The sequence below is a fragment of the Candidozyma haemuli genome, assembly GCF_002926055.2.
Source record: "Candidozyma haemuli strain B11899 chromosome Unknown F_2014730914, whole genome shotgun sequence".
NCBI lineage: Eukaryota > Fungi > Ascomycota > Pichiomycetes > Serinales > Metschnikowiaceae > Candidozyma > Candidozyma haemuli.
This window is the reverse complement of record NW_020289912.1, coordinates 1,084,311-1,103,392: the sequence shown is the minus strand read 5'-3', so window position 1 is coordinate 1,103,392 and position 19,082 is coordinate 1,084,311. Positions and strand designations below refer to the sequence as shown.

Sequence of the window (19,082 nt, the reverse complement as noted above, 5' to 3'; positions counted from 1 at the left end):
TTGATAATGAAGGCCCATGCGGCATTTTGAATCTTGTAAAGCCACAGACGGCTTGATTTTTACTTAGATAGCTGGACTTGCCCTGGTATAAGGCAAGCAAGAAGGTGAATAGGGCAAGTGCATGACGGTTAAGTCCCAGAAAAATTTTATGCATATGCCATTCATAGACGTGGCCGGCAAGAAGTGCCGCCAAAGCCTTCTGTTCCTTGCATACATTGTTGTAAGCATCAAGATAACCGAAGCGATGTCATGTATGTACTTAAGTAGACAGAAGACATACAAAGATCTGTTGCTTCAATCTTTAGAATTATTATTTCTCTTATTCCTTCCTTAAAACTTCAGTACGATCCGGTCTTATTCACATCAAAGGCCTCCGGCAACTTATCTCCACAAATGCCGACCTTATCAGTGCGTTTTGTATTTTGTCTTGGCAAAGCGGTATCGAAAGGCTGCCGCACACCTTTTAGGTGAAGAGGCTCTGATGGAACGTATAGCGGCAATGTCTCGTAGAAACAAGGCGACCCCAATACATAAAAAACTCCGTTTAGTCATTATTGAGCGGCATGATTTGTGGTAGCTTCGGGAACTCCGCCAAATATTGCCTTTCTTGCTTTTGTGTAGGGTAATTGCTTTCTGCTGATAGGCGTGCCTTGACCTGTTAGTTCATACACTTTAGGTGGATTGCAGAAAAGATGATTCGCTGACTAGAAATAAAAAAGAAGGACAGAAAAAAAAAAATGGTACAAGATAGATTGAGGTGGAGTGATTTGGAGAGTTCAGCAATCATAATATCATAGACGTGTATTTGGTTCATCCTTGATCAGGTTGAGCAGGGACGATCCACAGTGCACGAAAGGCTGAGTTAAAACAAAGGTACCACAAATATGAGACTCATGAATGACTAAATTCACTAATCGGCCCTCTTTAATACTTTAAGATCACTTACAGCATTGCAAGTCATGCTTCAACCACGAGTAGGCCTTTAACATGGTCGGGTAAAAGGTAAGAAGTCCGAAACTAAGAGCATGAAAAGTTTTCGAACTAGAAGGAAGATTCAAAAAACCGACTAGAGGAATAGAAGGGAGACAAAGGTCAACAAATCATTCATAGTATATAGTAACACAAAACAGCTCCGTATCTTAAGATCATGGGAAGTTGCCAACACGAGGACCGATATATCCATCTGGCGCATCTGAAATGTTCTTCAATGTTTGCCGGCCTTGTCTACCTTCAATGCCCTCATATGAAACAGTGTTACCCCACCATACAAGCGGTTTCTCGTTGTACTGAACAGCAAAGAAAATGATGATACTGCTGAAAGCGACGCCTGCGTCCAAAGCTCCCGATAACACATAGTTATACTTCTCCCACCATGCCTGATAATGTCTTCTAATGTAGTACATGAAAGCAAATGAAGCGTAAACACCCGCTGTATAGTACGACAAATTGTAAGGAGCATAAATCAAAATTCCTCCAATAATCAAAGATGGCTGGAAGTACTTGGCGATCTTCCTTGGACCATATTTCTTGAAGAGAAGACATGGAATAGGAGCGAGAGCACCCATCAAAAAGCACCATTCTAACAATGGATAGAGGCCACCAAACACTTTCTTGGGGCCAATTGTTCCCCACAAGACGGAGGCTGAAAAGAAGACGTTCGAGCTTGGGCAGTAGAACTTCTGTTTACTCTGAGGAGTACAGTAATCGTCGACATTGTCGATCATGAAATTCATGACTGCCAATGAAATGAAACAAGCAATGAACACTGAGAGCATCTGACAACGGAAAAGTGCTCTTGGGGGAACTTTCACGTAATGTCCCATCTTTTGGTCAGTAATATAGTTCTGAGCCTGACCGTTGATGTTGTAACCTAAAGCCTTAATGAAATTCAAAGCAAGACCGTTACCTGGCAAAGCGTAACCAACAATCAACTCTACTAACACATTAAGACCAAACCCCCACCCTGTAGTTGCTTGGATAGCAGTAAGGGGAATCAAGAAGATGAAATTCATTCCAAGCGCAAAGAAAATACCCCAGACAGGGGTTTCGGCAGGATATACTTGAACACAGATAATGGCCAACACAATGGAAATAACCAAAATGATAAGGAAGACCCAGTCTGCGACTTCCTTGTATTGTTTCATCATCACAGTATGTGGATCATTAAAACCATCGAAATTGGACTTCCTGAAATTCTTGAAGGAGCTACCAATATTCTTTATGGCATCCCACATGGGTCTCCAGTTCAAGGCCACTTCATAGATAAATGCAAAAGGGTACAAGGCAAAAAATGTACCGTAAACGACTAAGTTTGCAGCCGAATAGAATGGTGGTCCAATTTCCTGGTACTTTTCAGCATCGAACAATGACCTCTCGTTCACCACTTCATGCACTTGATATCTCTCACCTCTGTTATTGTACAAGGTGGAAGTGTTAATGGGGAGATAAGCAGTCCAATAATAGTTCGAGTAGTAGACTCCAATAATGCAAATGAAACCGATCACCATACCAATATACATGTTGATTTGGGAATAGAAGGGAATCACCAAGGCACCGTTAGAACTGATAATATTCCAGTCAAATGTTGGAATTGGGTTTAAGCCCAATCCATAAAGATGGCCCGTCACCACATTCAAATCAAAATTGTAAGGAGCGATCCAAGTGATCCAGTTGAAATAAGACAATGCTTCGAAAAGGTATGTTGGCACCCAAAAGTAGAGGAACGAGATCGAGAAAAACAAGAAGAAGAAAGAATATCTTGAAATCTTCCATCCGTTGATATTCGTTTTCTTCTCCTTCTGCATCAAGGCCCTATTCAATGCAAGCGTTGGTAAAAGTGTAGGCCACATAGCTCTGACAGGATAAACGGCAAACTTTCTGATAAGACCAGCGAAACCGAAGCCCATAAATTGGGTGGAGAGAACAAGCAAAATTTGGTAACCCCAGTCAGCCCACTGGTTGTTATAGTACTGTGGAAGTCTTTGCACATGGATGTTAAAGGAGACGTAAGGGTTACCAGCAGACACCGAATAGAAAATAGTAGCCAACATCTGTTCTTTGTAGTTCCATGGACCAGGGTTCAAATCAATGGACCATTTCCAAATTTTGATCGTCTTTTTAGGAAGAATAGCAGCCATTAATTCACCGGAAGGATAAAGCAAAAGCTGGACAACAGAGGTTCCCAAAGAGATACCGGGCTGTCTTTCGGCAAAGAACTGATTGACAAACGAACCGATAGAACTCCAAATAATTCCCAAAAGGTACACTCTGAAAGTCTCCACTGGGAGATTGGGGTCGTCATAAGGACTAGTAACCGATCTCACTTCTGGATAAGGAGAGTGGTAACCAATCATAGTAGCCTCTGTACGAATCTGGAAGTTCCAATCAAAAACTTTGAAGATAGAAGATTCGAAATCATGACCGGCTTTTCCTTCCGAAGGGGCAAACTGATCTTCACTACCCAGGAAGGTTTTCTCAGCGACGTAACCCTTCTCGTTGCTTGGTGAAAAGTCGTCATCCAGAGACGTATTTTTCTCAACTGTAACCACCCCAGGCGCTGCTTGCTTCTCGTTGAGCGGAGTGAATCCTTCTATATTAGAGTGGCCAAGATGTTCCGGAGCCAAGTTGTAAAGTTCTTCGATAAAGTCATATTCGACGGTAGGAATGTTGACATCATTCTTGTGCTCCTTCAAATATTCTTTACAGATCTCCAATGATTCATCAATAGTAATAGTAGACACCTTCTCTAACATAAAAGTTGCTGCAATAGGCAAGTCATCATACGATTCCAAAACATCAAGGTTGAGACGCTTCAAGACGTAGTACTTTTGTTCGGCTGTAAGGTTAAACGCAACATCAGTCAAAGCGATATCATGAGAGTCAAGAGCATCAATGTCCACATCATGAGCGGCAGCATCAGTCCGTGAACCAACACTTGTAATACTCGTGACAGCATGAACACCTTTCGCTTCGAACTGCTCTCTAGGCTCAGACATTCTGAAAATTGTTATCGAGACAACAAAGCAATAGGATCATCATCGACGATATTTATGCCTGTTCCCGAGAGCCACAGCAAGTTCAAACCAAGAGAAACGAGTCCTATCGGCGGGATAAAAGATTTCCAAGAATATTTTCTTGATATCAAGGATTGAGGCTTCCCAAAAGGAACACACCACATGGCACCAATACCAAATCTCCAAGAAAACGTACCCTAACGCTCAATTGGTGTGATAAGGCTAGAAGCTCTTACTCCGAGGTAATGGACCCGAAAACCAAGGCTATTCTATGGCAAAAGATCCTTTCGATACAATACGACCCATTTTACTTCTGGGTTCTCTCGTAAAATCGAAACATGGGCCTGAACAGCATTCCTGAAATGCCTGCTTTGATAGAAGACACAAGCATAAGGTGCTATGACTCGAATTGCTTATCAGCTCTGCCCAGAATTGTTACGGCCTGTGGCGTGTTTTCGGACCGTAAAATAGCCTCAAGACTTTTATTTTCTTCGATAACTTCAGGGCCACATTACCTTGGCGTTGTCAAACGATTGATCGCTGGAACTTATCCCTCAACGCCTTGTCTCAGGCTTCAATCGCGGACCTGATATTCTTGCATACTCCATTAGCTTTGAAGTCTAGATATTCGCCTTGCAGATGCGCAAAGGGCGACTGAGATAGCTACATGATTGTGCTATTTTAAAACGTGCAAGTTGTGTGATTGCTTCACTATGTCGAAAAGTTGTGGCTCGCGATAACCATGAGAAGCCTGATAATTAAACGCAAGCCAAGACCGAAAATTGACGTCGCGATACCAGTACAAAGGGTGTCAGAAGTCTTGGCCTGAAGCCGTGCGCCGAAATGGAGCCTCACGGCGCTCGCTTAAGTCTCGCACACCGCATAGGGAAACTATGGCGACGAGAGAACTGTGATTGCTAAAACTGACCCCACAGATTATTCGATTCTCGATTACCAATCGCCGTCCCATGAGTCCTCATCTTCGTCCACTTTTAGGTCTAATTTTAATGTCGATCCAGGCGATTTTGCCGCGGGCTTCTTTGCGCCCAATGTGAGGCCCGGCTTTGTCCTTGCGGCATTATCAGTCTTTCTTGCAGCAATACCGGCACCGGCACCAGGAGTCCTAGCAGGAGTAATTCTTCCCCTTGTGTTTCCATTCCTGCCAATCAATGGCTTAGATTCGACAACTGGTTCGCCAAACCCTTCATCGGAATCATTTTCCACATCCCAACCGTCTTCATCTGCGGCTAAGCTATTAGCGTTGATCTCTATACGGCTTCCGCTATTAATTCTTGCCGTTGAACCAAACAGTTGCGCTGGCCGGGTTGTTTCCACGGGCGTAGGCTCTCGCGTTAAATCAGGAGTTGAAGAATTGAAGCTCTTGTTGAGATCACCTCCAATTGCAGAAGATGATACTAATTTATTGACCATACTCCAGCCAAAGGACGTGGAGCTTGAGGTTTCGACTTCCTTCTTCAGCTCAGCCGGAGCCAGGGGTGCGTGCTGGCGGAAAAACTCCTTCTCTTCTTCATCTTCATCTTCTTCATCTTTCGGTAAAGAAGCTGCATGTTCTTCCACAGATGTCAAATATAACTGGAAGACTCTCTTTGCTTCTTCTCTGACCTTGAAAGATTTGGAATCCATGAGCGCAATTGCTAAGTGACCTAATACCTTTGAACAGATTTCTTCCAACAGAAACTCTGTTCGTAATTGTTCAAAACCAGAAAGTGCCATTATTTTACAAGGCACGAAAGAATCTCTCAACGACTTTCCAAGTGCGGTGATGATCACGCTATTCTTCAGATTAGCATAGATCTTACTTGAGACCTTAATAATTAGGATCAACGTATTAGTACGAATGGATGGTTTGGGGTCCATTTGAGATTTGGCCAAAACCTTCAACATTTCCTGGTTGATCTGCTTAACACTCACCTTGTCGATGATGGAAGTGAATGATTTAAGTGTCGTCTCACGAATCATGAAGTTTGTATCATGGAAGCCAGTAATCAAGCTATAAAAAAGCTTCGATTGGACCTCGCTATCGGTTAACGCGTGGGCATATTTGGGTAGGTAATTCAAAAGAGTGAGTCGTATGGCACGGTCAGGAAGAGTGAATGCATGGAAAATAATGGGCTTTACCGTCTTGGAGAAACCATCATCTGACAAGCCCGTTCCTAGCTTGAGAATGTAGTTTAGTAATACCGAAATGGTTTCCTGGCGGTATTGTTGCTGCTCGGCAGTGGCTGATGCTGCTGGTTTTGTGTTGACCAAATTGTTGTATTGTGTGATGATTTCTGGAAGCAACTTATTGTCCAAGTAACCTGGGGGAAACTCCTCGTCGATGTATTGTGCAACATCGTTCTTGAAAAAGGCTAGTTTCTCGTGGGCATTCTGAAACTTCATGTCTTCCAAAAGACGACTGAAAGATACAAGTCTATTGGAGCCAAAATATGTCTCTGTTTCCTGCAAGAACTTTTCCACGGTGATACGAAGGTTGGGTTTGACGTTTGTGAGTTTCTTGACGGGTTGCACCAAGGATCTAGGGATTTGGCTGCTTCCTGCAAATACTTCACCATTTGAAGCAACAACAGGGTCGTTATACAGCGTAGCTGCCAATAGGGTGAAGATAAACACACCGAGTTTGTAAGAATCGAACTTGAACGGATGAGGGCGAATAGCCTCGATGCCATTTTTCACTACCTCGTCAGGTAAATTTTCATTAAACATGGGGCAAGACGACGAAAGTCTATAGATTGGCTGATCTGGGTCTGATTTCATGGACGTTAAGAGTTCGAAACCAAAGAGTTTCCACTCGCCCTGGGCGTTGACAAACACGGAAGATGAAAGGTCCAAGTGGCCATGTACGGAGTACGCCTTAGTATTGATAAACAGCAAAGCATGGGCGACATTATAAACACCGTAGAGTTTCGTTTCTTTGGTGATCTTGTCTGAATGTGTGTTCAAGTAATGTTGCAACGGCGTGACGTGCTCCGTAACGATGTATAGGTAAGACTCTGATTCAAAGTAGTCCACGATAGACACTATTCCAGGAAACTTGATAAGTTTCAGTTTCTTAAAGCAATTTCTGGCCAAGGAGTCGTAGTTCCACCGAGTAGCAGCAGGATCCTTCAAATTAAACTCGAAGATCGTGACTGGAGTGTCTGTCTTAGGGTTCAAGCCATTGTAAACAGTCCAGATCGACCGAGAATCCGGGTACGTGGCTTTCAAAGGATCTATGATCTTATCCTTGAACGTATAAGGAATAGACGTTCCCGTTAAGGAAGATATGGCCGAGGAAAGGAAGTTCATGGCCTTGGATCAGGACTTGTCTTTGAAGAATGTGGTGATGTTTGAAGTTATAGCGTTGGCTGCGAATGCAGGAGACAGACGATGGAGGTCTTTTCCAACGAACAAGGACTAAGCCATGGAGTGGATGAAATGGTAAATAAATAGGTTGGGAGAAAAGTGGATGAAAAGTATTGTTTTGGTTTTTTTTTTTTTTTTGGTGTTTTTGGTTATGGCTCAGGAACTTCACTATACATTGAGTGGAAGGCTGATGAACCACAGAACACGACGCGTAGGCTACTTCATCGAGGTGAGCCAGCAAGGAAGAAAAACAAAAACCAAGTTTAAGATATGTTGGGAATTTTTAAAGCAGTTTAATCGTTATGTTAGTATGTCGTGTTTGTTTTGGTATCCTCTTCAAGCTCTGACAGCCTTAGACCTTAAATTGGCTTCTATTATGAGTATACCAACAAGAGCTGTTCAAGCTCGAGCACTTTCTTTGAAACGATCCCTTTAACTGGACCCTTTGGTTTTCTGCTGGCTTCTTTTCCTTTTCTGTAATGTTAGCTTACCATTCGTCCCAGTCTCTTACAAGTATGTGGGTGAGCTGAAACAGTGCCTTCTTCAACTGGACCTTGAGAGGCCACACTGAACTCAATTTTTGGCTAATTCAAGGTACGAAGAGCACGAAACGCTAGAAATTCATTCCATAAACGTCAATCACATTTTCTACCTTTTAATACGAAAACATGTACTTCTTCAGAATACGAGGTTGGGGTTGTGAGCCGCGCCAAAATGGCTGCAAAAAAGGGCCTTGGAACATATATAAAGGGCGAATTCCACCTACCGGCCAGTACCCCTATAACCTAGAAACCATGAGTTTTGCACGGCTTCTTGTTGATATTGAGCCAGATTTTGTTTCTTCTTTTCGAGGAGTCGACCATGAGAGTACCTTTCCCACTTTGGAAGTCGTGAAACGGAAATGGTACTCCTTCTTGTTTGGAGTGATCACTTACTTGATATTTGAGAAGAAGTTGGTTGATATGGTGCTTCAGTATTGGCCCATCTGGAGAGATTTTGGTATATTTTCGTGGTTTTTTACCAAGAAGAAGGTCCCGTTAGCCCCAAGCAGCATTGCCATGGTTGCTTCTTTAACGCCAAATGAAGGCGGCCAGCCTGTCGAACCGATAGCTTATTTGGATGCCAACAGAATAATGCAGTTTCCCGATCCAGAAGAAAAGAAACGCTACGAGAACGCCATGGCTGAGTTTGATAAGCAGACAGCGCTCCATATGGCTCAGGAAAAGGCCCGTTTGGCGGCAGAACTTACCTACCTTGTGCAGTGGTCCTGGGAACTTGGCACGGTTGGCACGGTTTGCTTCTTTATCCCGGATCCAGCCAAAACGGTCGATTATGAAGCCATTAAGGAGGCGTTGAGCGAAGGAAGGAGGGGCATTGTTACTGTCGTGACAGGTGCACAGAATATTCAGGAACTTGACGTGGGGAGTGAGGACAGAGAAGCAGATGCTGTTGATGGCGTTAAAAACATGAAAGTTTACATTGCAAACCAGCTGGCGTTTCCTTTAAGCGAGACTTTTGATCTTATCATATCCACCTCCACGACGTCCCCTATGGTCAGCCTTCAAGCGTTTATGTGTCAAGGAACACCGTTGATTACTCCTACCGCTCGCACATTCAGCCGCGCTACTTTCAACGAAGCAATTCATCTTTATTCCACGAACCAGGGTAAAATTGATTAAAAGATATTGATAACTTACAATTGAAAGATAAGGGAAACGAAATATTCCATCAATTCATCTCGTCATCTTTGCCTCTTCCGCCGAAACGAGTCATCTCTGGTTTGCTCTGACCTGCGTATAGCTGCCTCTATCAGTCTTATTACTTGTTTAGATCTTGTCTTGTGCGTCCCTATACTACAACAACCATCACCACATGTTAAGACATATAGATCCTTTACAATATGGAAGAATACTAGCTTGGGCTTCTCGACGACCCTCTCATGTCTTGAGGTTCCCCCGACCTGCTTCTAGTCCGCCGCTAGGTAAAAGTACATTCCCAGGAGGACCCTTGAGCCGAGGATTCAAAACGCTACACAACAGAACCTTTGAAGAAGCCAAAAAGGACGACAAACCGAAGGCTGCCGAGAACACCTCACCTGGTGAAGATGGCAAGCCTTCTGATAAGGATACGAAGGTTGCCAGTCCAGACTCCGCCTCGCTCTTCAACTTCTCAAACCCAGTCGTTGTACCACCAGTTAATCCCGAGCAACAGACCCCTGAAGTGGATGAAGAAAGCGCTGATGACTTCCTTACTACTATTTTCGAAAACATGGAGCCATATATTGATACCTTTGACGTCTACAAGCAACTCACGCGAGCAGGTTTCACTCCGGAGCAAAGCGATGAAGTCATCAACCTACTCATCGTTCAGCTTAATTCCAAACTACTGAAGCTTTCTACCAAATATTCACAGGAGTACGAGCTCGAGAATGAGCGGTACCTATTCGAGAGTGCCCAGCAAGAGCTCAATGTGGATATCACCCGTAATCGTGAGAACCATATTAACGAGCTGATTAACCAAATCAACGTGTTAGAGCGTGACTTTGGTACTATTCGAGATGAACTTAATAACCACTTCATTCAGATGAAGAACGATATCCAGGTTGCTATCAACGACCAGAAATCCGAAAATACTCTTATGAGCAAGAATATCATGCTACGCATCAAAGAAACGAACCACAAAATCACTACAGACTTCACAATGGCCATGAGGTCGGAGATTGAAGGGTTACGTTGGCATTTGTCTCGGTGGGGTTTAATTGCCATCTTGGTGTCTGTCTTTTCGACTTGCGCTTCTTTCTACATATACAGAATCCGGAGTTTTAGAAAGGATGCGGAAAAGAATGAGTTCGTTCCTTTGGTCATCTACGAACCTAGCGAATACGACGAAGACGACTTCCACGCTGATTTGGACCCAAGTATCCTATAATCCCAGTCATGTTACTGCCGCTGAATACACGTGACTTTATACCGAAAAGTGGGCACACCGCACTATAGCAAACGCTTCAAAGAGTTGCTTCTTTCTTGCTGAGAGCATACACCTTCTTTTATCAAATCACAAAAATGTCAGACAACTCAGAAGGAAACGAGTGCAAGCCTCAAGCATGCGCAATCCAGGATTGTTTGCAGAGCAACGGGTATAACGAGTCCAAGTGTACGAAAGTCATTGACGAATTGTACAAGTGCTGCAAAGAGTTCTACGAGAAGAACGGACCGGAAGCTCAAAGCGTGTGCTGCCCCAAGTTCAACTTGTTACAAACAAAGCTCAAGCAGAGGCTGTTGGGCAAGATAGATGCCGAATTGATCAAATAGAGGACAGAAATCTAAGAATCACAGACGCCGTCATGGAAACGATTCGCCTTGGTCTTTTGAACGCAGTGTTGGTGATGATGATGGAATGTAAGTTACGAGCCGCGTAACTGCCTTGAAAGCAGCACGACACAAAGGGCCGAAGAAACTGGTTAATCTAAGGCTTACCCGAGCACGAAAGGCCACACAGTGGCGCTGATTACATGTGGAAGTAGGCATGCAAACCGTGACTCTAATGGGCGCCTACAAAAAGACATTGTATAAAGAAGAAAAGATCTCATTTGGAGAAATTTTCTCCTGTCTTATGGCAGCACCCATCGAGAGGTGCGGGTAACCATGCACTACTTTGCAGTATTGGGTGCAAAATGGCCAAAAGCCATGCCAGCAACGAACGCCATCATGGGCAGATGATTCTATTCTATTTAAAAAAATGAAGCAAGGCATACACCTTCTCTACCCTCTTGTTTATTTTCTTGGGTCGTCTTTCTCGTGCTGAAGGCCTGCCATGTACTCACGCAAATGAGGCGTTAGCTGGCTGTAAGGCGACGACCTGTCCAACCACAAGTATTCCACGTCATTGACCACCTTAGATCTCACCGACTGGCGGTACTCCTCCACCGCCTGGTCAGCCTTCACAGGATCAAGACCAGCGTCAATAAGCTGTTTTTTAAGCATGGAAATATGAACACCCATCTTGAACGTGGCCCTGTGCAGCGCCCGGCTAACCTCTCTTAAATGCTGTTCGTATTGTGCCTTGTATTTTGCAGCTATTTGCTGTTGTTGTTGCATGGCCTTGGCGTTGATGGCGTTGGTCTGTTTGATCACTTTTTCAAGTTTCACCTTAGCCACATAGTTATCATAAGCATAGTACGCAATTCCAAGCGTGGCTGCAAAGTTAAGCAAGTCCCACAACGTACGTGCCCCCAGCGATCTGTTAGGGTCTGGGAAGTTTGGTGTGGAGTTGGGTGGAGGCATGGACTGCCCTGAATGGCTTTGGCTGATTGGCTGAGGCAGAGCCATGTCTGCATTGGCATTAGGCACAGACCCGTATGGAGCTGGAGGGTTGCCAGGGTTGCTGAAGTGGCTAGGAAGCTGCGACATCAATCGCCTCGACATGAGGGAGTTGTGGCGAAGCATGGGTGTGAAGATGGAGTAGGTAGTTGGTTGGTGAGACTGGAAAAGTTACCTGTTCGCGAAAACGCCTAGTAGGGGAACTGGTGGAGAGGTGAAAGTAGTGGGTGACGGTGTGAAGAGGATGAAAAGTTAAGATATGATAATGTTATGGCCTTATTAGGAGTATGCATTTTTCATTCTTGTAATCTAGGGTTGCCTGGGTGTAGACTTTGGGGGTTGTGGTGGCATTTCGCAGCCATACCATCGTCCCATGTCTACAATGTAATCCAGTATTTTGTGTACTACAGCTCTATTAACTTATCTTGCCTTACCATCAGCAGCCTTGACGTACAAGATATCACCATCCTCGACAAAGTAGTCCTTACCCTTCTGCATCAACTTACCGTTGGCCTTGACGGTAGCTTCGTCGCCGAGCTCAACCAAGTCCTCGTATTTGATAACCTGTGCCAAAATGAAAGTTCTCTCCAAGTCAGTGTGGATGGTACCAGCGGCCTGTGGAGCTGTGTAGTATCTTCTGATGGTCCATTCTCTAACCTCATCTGGGCCACCAGTGAAGAAAGAGATCAAGTCCAACTTCTGTCTCATGGTGGTGATGACCTTTGGCAAGACAGACTGGGCGCCAATCTCCTTACAGTAGGCGTCTCTCTCCTCGTCGGTTTCCAACTGAGACAAGTGAGACTCCAAGGAAACAGAGATTGGAATGATGACATCACCAGGAGAGTTGGCGTCAACCCACTCCTTGATCTTCAACAACCACTTGTTCTTCTTTCTGACGTAGTCACGTTCACTCAAGTTAAGCAAGTAGATACATGGCTTGGCGGTCAAAAGGAACATGGAGTTGATCACCTCAACTTCCTTCTGGGTCCACTTCTGGTTGGCAACTCTGCCACCGTCTTCCAAAAGCTGGATGATTCTCTTGACCAACTCAGCCTCCTCCTTCTTCTGCTTGACTTCCAAAGACTGACCACCTCTCTTGGTGATCTTGTCAATGCCCTCCAAGTGCTTGGTTGCAAACTCAATGTCCTTCAATCTCAATTCGTCCCTGATAATCTCCAAGTCAGCAACTGGGTTGACCTCGTCGTTGATATGGATAATGTCAGAGTCCTCGAAACATCTCACAACCTGGTAGATAGCATCCACAGCTCTAATGTTGGCCAAGAAGTTGTTACCCAAACCTTCACCGGCACTGGCACCCTTGGTCAAACCAGCAATGTCGTAGATGGTCATGAAAGCTGGAACCTCAGACTTAGGCTTGTACAACTCACATAACTTGTCGAAACGAGCACTTGGCACAATGACACGGGCTTCTTCAGGCTCGATGGTAGCAAATGGGTAGTTTGCGGGGTTTCCCAATGGGCATCTGGTGATGGCCTGGAAGAACGTGGACTTACCGACGTTGGCCAAGCCGACAATTCCCGACTTCAAGTTGTTACCTGGTCTTCCGAGCAAAATTGGTTTTTCAACCACTCCTTTCTTCTTTGGTGCCATGGTGATGTGTGGTTTTAGAGGTTTTCTCACCGATCGAATTTTCGCTGCTTTTTTTTCACAACCTTACATCTTGCGCCGATTATATGAACGTCAGTCAGATGAATCTTGTCACGTGTAATTCCAGCCAGTCCTCTTCTGCCGATTAGAGGACGATAAATCCAATAAAAATACTATTTAAAGTCACTTACATCTCTTCCACTTCTTTCTGGTCAACGTCTGGCTTCTTTTGGACACTTCCTACTTTTTGTGTGCAGCACTACCTGTCTGTCTCAATATATCGACTTCACGCAAACCTACTACCTTTTTCACGTCACCAATGCTTTCACTTCGTTTGGCCGCCGCCAGAAGCCTCTCAGTGTCTGCTGCAGTTAAGCAGTCGATCTGTCCTGCTGGAACAGTTCTCAACCTTAAGATCAGAAAATCCGGCGATGAGCCTGTGGCTTTGAAGGATGAAGAGTATCCTGAATGGCTCTGGGACTGCCTCGACAAGAAGAAGTTGGATGACCAGTTGAAGGAGACCGATATCATGAAGTGGAGAAAGAAGCAGCTCAACAAGGCCAACTGTGCCAAGATCAAGAACAACAATTTCGTCTCCCAAATGTAATATTTCCTTCACGCATCAATCCATCATCATTCATCATTCCATCTCCTGGCATCTGTACATAGAAAGCATGCAGAGCATGTCAATACAATCTGTTCTATACTTACTTTTGTATTACCTTCGTCTACCATGGATTCTCGTCATTATCACCCCAGTTTCTGTGCACTAGCGACAGAGGAACTTGCACGGTCTTGAAGAGTTCATCACCCTTGAAAGATTTCGAGTTCCCGTCCACAGCTGGTCTTTCGTCGATATCGTCACCATTACTAGTCTGGACTGGCTCTTCTTCCTCGGCCTCGTCGTCCGTGTGCTCTTCGTAGTCATAGGTATCGTTCATGTTGGACTCCTTGTTCTTCGTGAGAATATCATCCACGTCGTCCAACACAGTGACTGGCAAGGTTGGCTGGAACTTCTTGGCTCTGAGCGACTTGATGCCTCCAAGGCCTGCTCCGTAGCGGACAATGAGCTCGTTTAAGTTGGGCAAGCCAACGCTGAAAATGAAGTTGGGGTTGAGGTAAATGTACAACTCCTTCAGCAAAAACGTGCTCTGCGTCATGTAATGCAAAAGACTCCGTTCAATCTGCTTCTCGCCGTGCTCGTTCATAAGACGTTTAAGATACTGAAGAAGTGGCTTCGGTAGCTTAGTCTCCTCGACTTCGTAACGATAAAGCTTGTTTGCGACCTTGAACAACTGGTAGTAGTTGAGCGTATCGAACTGATTAATGGTGTTGATGAGACTCTCCTCATCCTTAAGCGCCGACATACATTGCAACCATTGCAATAGCTCTATGGTGGGCATCAACTGGCTCTTGCCAATGTGATACAACGATCTATAGTAAAAAGCGAGACAGTGGGGGTTCTTGGTGTCAGCGACACTTCCATCCGTCTGTGGAGATTCGTCAAGAAGATTGTGCAATCTCAACTGATGGCCTCCTTCTTCAGGTTTCAAAAGTTCTATTAATCCACCGGCTTTTTCAGGTTTGTAGATGCTGTAATTATGAGATCTCAACCAGTCTTCCAAAGTGGAGACATTGAGACGAATCTGGATAGCTTTGGCACGCGAACAGTATTTCGAATTAGCCACAAGCCTGTTAAATATGGTGGCATTGATGTAATAAAACACTTGCGAGTAGGTTTGGAGTCTCAACAAGGGATCAACTTCATGTAACTTGAGCACGTAGTCGAGAGCTCCTAAAACCTGTACGTATTTGAGTGGCGAAGGTTTCATCAACTCTTTCATTGTAGGTGGGTAAAGCATATCCAAGATGTCATCGTAAGTGCTTGGCTGGTCCTTGATGTTGGTTTTGTTCTTGAAAAAGTTCCAGTCCTTGGCGTACAACACGGACGACACATCGACCAAGTTGGTGAATTTAAGCAAACATTCATCGACCAACAAGTTAAGCCTCGAGTTGATGGAGAAGGAAAGGGTTGCGATTAATGACTGGTTAATGTTAACAAACTCTTGAAGGAAAGCTGGATAGTCGTGATAGATGTTCGCTTTAGCGAAATAGAAATGCAAGAACTGGATGGCCGAGAGCCAGTAACTCAAAAGCACGATATCACCTGCCCCCAATGCAGCAGCTTTATCGCTCTGTTCGGCAATGGCCATATTAAAAACACCAGACTTTGTGTTGGTTACTGACCTCAATCTAGCCAAAAAGCATTCGAAAAGGAACTCAGTCAAGTCCTTGCTGTGCACTTTAAAGTGGGAGTATCTAACGAGCTGGAAGACGATGGCAGCAGGAACCTTGGTGGAATGCTGCAACGAGGTGTTATCAGTTCTCAAGTTGAAGATATAATCAAGCAAAGACGGGATATCTGAGTCTGTGAATTTGATGTACTGCTCAGGGAGGAGCTTCTCGTAGTCGTACTCTGGGGTCTGGACCAATTCTGTATCGAGCGACAATTCAGCTTCCTCGTCCAATTCCTTCTCTCTGACATTGTCGTCATCGTCATCAGCATCAAGCGACAAGCCGGCAGTTTGCATTCTGATCTGGTGGGTCAAGGAGTCCATGTCTCCAGTATCATGCTGGAAAGGATCGCTTTCGAAGATCTCGCTTCCTCTGTTCAGATCCTTATTCAAGAGATTGTGGCTCCTGAAAAACTCATACGTGGCCAAATCGTCAGGAGTTACCAAAGAAACTGCGTTTTTGCCGTCGCTCTTGGGCGAATATTGAGGATCAGCCTGGTAGTCCAAAAGAAGCTTCACCATAGGCAAGTTACGCAAGTGGACAGCCCACATGAGCGGCGAGTAGCCAATTGGAGTTCCGTCTGGAACATCTGCATCAACCGAGTATGAAGACAAGAGCGACTCTGCCACTTCCTGGTGATCAAAGGCCACAGCAAATATAAGAGGCGTGACACCTTCCTCTTCAGGATACGTTTGCAGAACCACACCAGGGTTCTCTTTGGCAACGGCTTCCACCGTGACAACGTCTCCCTCACAAACAGCCGAAAAGAACTGGAATTGTGGAGATGGCGCTTTTCTTTCACTTTCCTCGTCCTCGCCAACCACCTCTTGGGTGTCGTCAAGGCCACCAAGAAGGCTCCTTTTGGTGTCCAAAAGACGAGATAAAAGCGGATCCGAATAGTCGAATAGCGGCGGGGCGGCGCCAATTATCGCCGAGGGCACACTGCTGCTCCAAGGATCCATTGAGTGTAAAGTAGTAAGATTAAGGTATGTGCACTGGAGGTCCGAACCGTTTGGGAGCCGGAATGGGTTAGGCGGTGTGTGGTCACGTGCACGATCACGGTTTTTCGGTGCCATCATGGCAACGACCAGTTATTGCAAGGCAATGGAAGGTTTGGGTGGTAAGGCGGCTTTTTGAATTGCTGGAAATGGTAATTCATTGCCTGGACTGGCTGCGTGTAAAGTGTGTGGTGGTAAGGCGGCTTTTTGAATTGCTGGAAATGGTAATTCATTGCCTGGACTGGCTGCGTGTAAAGTGTGTGGTGGTATGTCTGGCGATGCGTCTGGCTGTAATGGCTGCGAAAAGCCGAATAGGGGACACTCTGGGGTTGCTCTGGGTAGAGAGGAAGGATATGATGGGGGTTGTTTAGGGAGGGTATTTAGGAGGATGGTTTGGATTGTGGTTTGGGTAAGGTTTGTTTGGTTTGGGCTTTTTTTCTCTTTTTTGGTTTTCCAGGTTGTCCTAGCTAGCCTGGCTGGTATGAGGCCGAGTGGTCTGTAATAGAGTTGAGTGTGTGTGGACTAAGGGCTGTAGGAGAAGAGGAAGGTTTAAAGTTGTCTGTTCTATTTAATTTGTCTTGTTTTACTTGAAAAAAAGGAAGGGTTGTGAGAAAAGTTGGTGGTACCGTATTTGCTTCTTCTCCATATGTTCGCAGTAATACTGTAAAATGGATATCAGTATTGGAGAAGGGTAAAAAACCGTAAACTTGGTTTTGTACTTAAAAATCAGAAAACAAGTATATTTTAAAAATAAAGGTCCAGTAAGGTTTGGAGGGAGGTTAGTGTTGGCTGACGCCTTTTTTAGGCGATTACGGGCCATAGTCAAAGAGATAAGCTAGATGCTTCCTTTTTTCCAAGTATATCTCTCACTGATCAGGCTATGAAGTGTTACCAGTTCCATGAAAAATTGGTATAAAAGCTCTATAGTGGTAAGTTGGCAGCTGAAAACACCTTTTCATGTCACAGGGGAAATGAAATGTTGATTCAAATTTTGAATTATGTGGGAAACTGAACCAAAGGCTATGGAGTTCCAGTGTGGATCACAGTGCAAAGAAGTGACAAAACGGGATTCGACTACAATGAAGAATAGACTAGAATACCCAGAAGGAAACAAAATAAACAAGAAAACACCAAAAAACCGACGTAAACCACAGAAGAGTCCCTCCACCTGATGTCGGCTATTTCTGGGACACGCGTTCGTCAACAGAAGCTGGCACCACCGTCAACACACCTCTTGACATCCACAAACACGTAAAAAGCATAAAAAACCTTCATATCCAAAACCTTCAATCCGCTCTTTGGACTATCCCTCTATCCCCTCCCTTTACCCTACCGATGCCTCACCTTCCATGGCCTCTCCAAAACATCACCACTAGTGAAAAAGGCGCACCTACTACTTCCCAACTACTTTTCTCTACCTTCACTTACCCGAGTCTCTGGAGCCGTCTACACTCAAAAACGCCTTTAAACACGTCGTAAACATACCCCTTTCACCTCTGAACCGCCACTCGTCGCCTCTAACGCCCGCCTCCACATTCTTCCTCATCACAGTGCGAATGTTCATTGACATATACAACTCATCATCTACTGCTTTCCTTCCATGCCTCCTCGCTACACACGCCGATTAGCGCTTCTAGCGGTGGCGATTTTCGTGGCGGTGGGTATATTCATCGTGGAACAGCGACCCCAGCACTCGCTCGAGCCGCATGCGTTCCCTTCCTTGTATAACTTGGTTCATGAGATCCAGGAACCTTCCAAGGAAGAAACTTCTGTTTCGCATCCAGATATGGGTGAGCTTGACCCTTGTACGGTGCTTTCGCCTCAGAAGGGCTTCATCGACTTGCGTGGCTTGTCGGTGGTGTACAACCATCATGGCCAAGAGATCAAGCATCTACTGTGGTCTGCAAAGGGCTACGACTCTGGGCACAACTATACCGTGGGAATTTGCCTGGGCGCCATCAAGAGGAACCTCCTACCTTCTGCCAACGTTGGTGACGGCCTAAATGCCTCTGAAGTGGGCGCTTACTATGTGGACCAGCAGTCTGGCCAGTATATTCTGATGGGCCAGATATCGTCTAAACCCGTGTTTAAAGGGAAGAAGCTTACCTTGACATACGAAAACGGTACTTCTTGTAACGGCATGACCTTCAAGGACGGCAGTCCGCTTAGAAGGAAAACGATTCTCACCTTCAGTTGTGATAGAGAGATGCTTACTAAAGCTCATGTTTCTTATGTTGCTTCTGTTGATGAGTGTACTTACTTTTTCGAAATTCGCTCTCATTTGGCATGTCCTACGGCTGCAAAAGCCGATAACCTTGCTGCTATATGGATCTTCATTCTTATTTTATTGGCTGCTTTGCTTGTGTACTTTTCTGGTGGAATCTTCTACAAGCTCTTGAAACAGCGCCAATCTCTGCATTAATAGACTTTTTACATTCGCTACATCAAAAATATTCTTCTAATCCGGTTTCTCTTTCATTGTA

The 19,082-nt window shown here is 44.9% G+C and overlaps 7 protein-coding genes across 7 annotated transcripts; 2 read left to right on the top strand and 5 right to left on the bottom strand. All coding sequences in view use genetic code 12, as the record gives it.

Moving 5' to 3' along the window:
• Positions 1-1,145: 1,145 nt before the first annotated feature.
• On the bottom strand, positions 1,146-3,995 carry CXQ85_004146 (OPT family small oligopeptide transporter; the record flags this gene model as incomplete). Its single annotated transcript, XM_025487776.1, has 1 exon — positions 1,146-3,995. The coding sequence occupies one exon, from the start codon at positions 3,993-3,995 to the stop codon at positions 1,146-1,148; it is 2,850 nt and encodes a 949-aa protein (XP_025344792.1).
• A 969-nt stretch (positions 3,996-4,964) lies between these two features.
• CEX1 (Cex1p) lies at positions 4,965-7,322 on the bottom strand (the record flags this gene model as incomplete). Its single annotated transcript, XM_025487775.1, has 1 exon — positions 4,965-7,322. The coding sequence occupies one exon, from the start codon at positions 7,320-7,322 to the stop codon at positions 4,965-4,967; it is 2,358 nt and encodes a 785-aa protein (XP_025344791.1).
• Positions 7,323-8,173: 851 nt separating this feature from the next.
• CXQ85_004144 (Cx9C domain-containing protein-containing protein 4, mitochondrial) lies at positions 8,174-10,690 on the top strand (the record flags this gene model as incomplete). The annotated part of the gene is made up of 3 exons (XM_025487774.1): positions 8,174-8,946; positions 9,350-10,296; positions 10,449-10,690. 3 exons carry the CDS (start codon positions 8,174-8,176, stop codon positions 10,688-10,690), a joined length of 1,962 nt encoding a protein of 653 aa, XP_025344790.1.
• Positions 10,691-11,152: 462 nt separating this feature from the next.
• Positions 11,153-11,824, bottom strand: CXQ85_004143 (uncharacterized protein; the record flags this gene model as incomplete). The annotated part of the gene is made up of 1 exon (XM_025487773.1): positions 11,153-11,824. The coding sequence occupies one exon, from the start codon at positions 11,822-11,824 to the stop codon at positions 11,153-11,155; it is 672 nt and encodes a 223-aa protein (XP_025344789.1).
• Positions 11,825-12,118: 294 nt separating this feature from the next.
• YBN5 (Obg-like ATPase) lies at positions 12,119-13,309 on the bottom strand (the record flags this gene model as incomplete). The annotated part of the gene is made up of 1 exon (XM_025487772.1): positions 12,119-13,309. The coding sequence occupies one exon, from the start codon at positions 13,307-13,309 to the stop codon at positions 12,119-12,121; it is 1,191 nt and encodes a 396-aa protein (XP_025344788.1).
• A 725-nt stretch (positions 13,310-14,034) lies between these two features.
• On the bottom strand, positions 14,035-16,563 carry CXQ85_004141 (uncharacterized protein; the record flags this gene model as incomplete). Its single annotated transcript, XM_025487771.1, has 1 exon — positions 14,035-16,563. One exon carries the CDS (start codon positions 16,561-16,563, stop codon positions 14,035-14,037), a length of 2,529 nt encoding a protein of 842 aa, XP_025344787.1.
• A 1,636-nt stretch (positions 16,564-18,199) lies between these two features.
• Positions 18,200-19,021, top strand: CXQ85_004140 (uncharacterized protein; the record flags this gene model as incomplete). Its single annotated transcript, XM_025487770.1, has 1 exon — positions 18,200-19,021. One exon carries the CDS (start codon positions 18,200-18,202, stop codon positions 19,019-19,021), a length of 822 nt encoding a protein of 273 aa, XP_025344786.1.
• Positions 19,022-19,082: the final 61 nt, after the last annotated feature.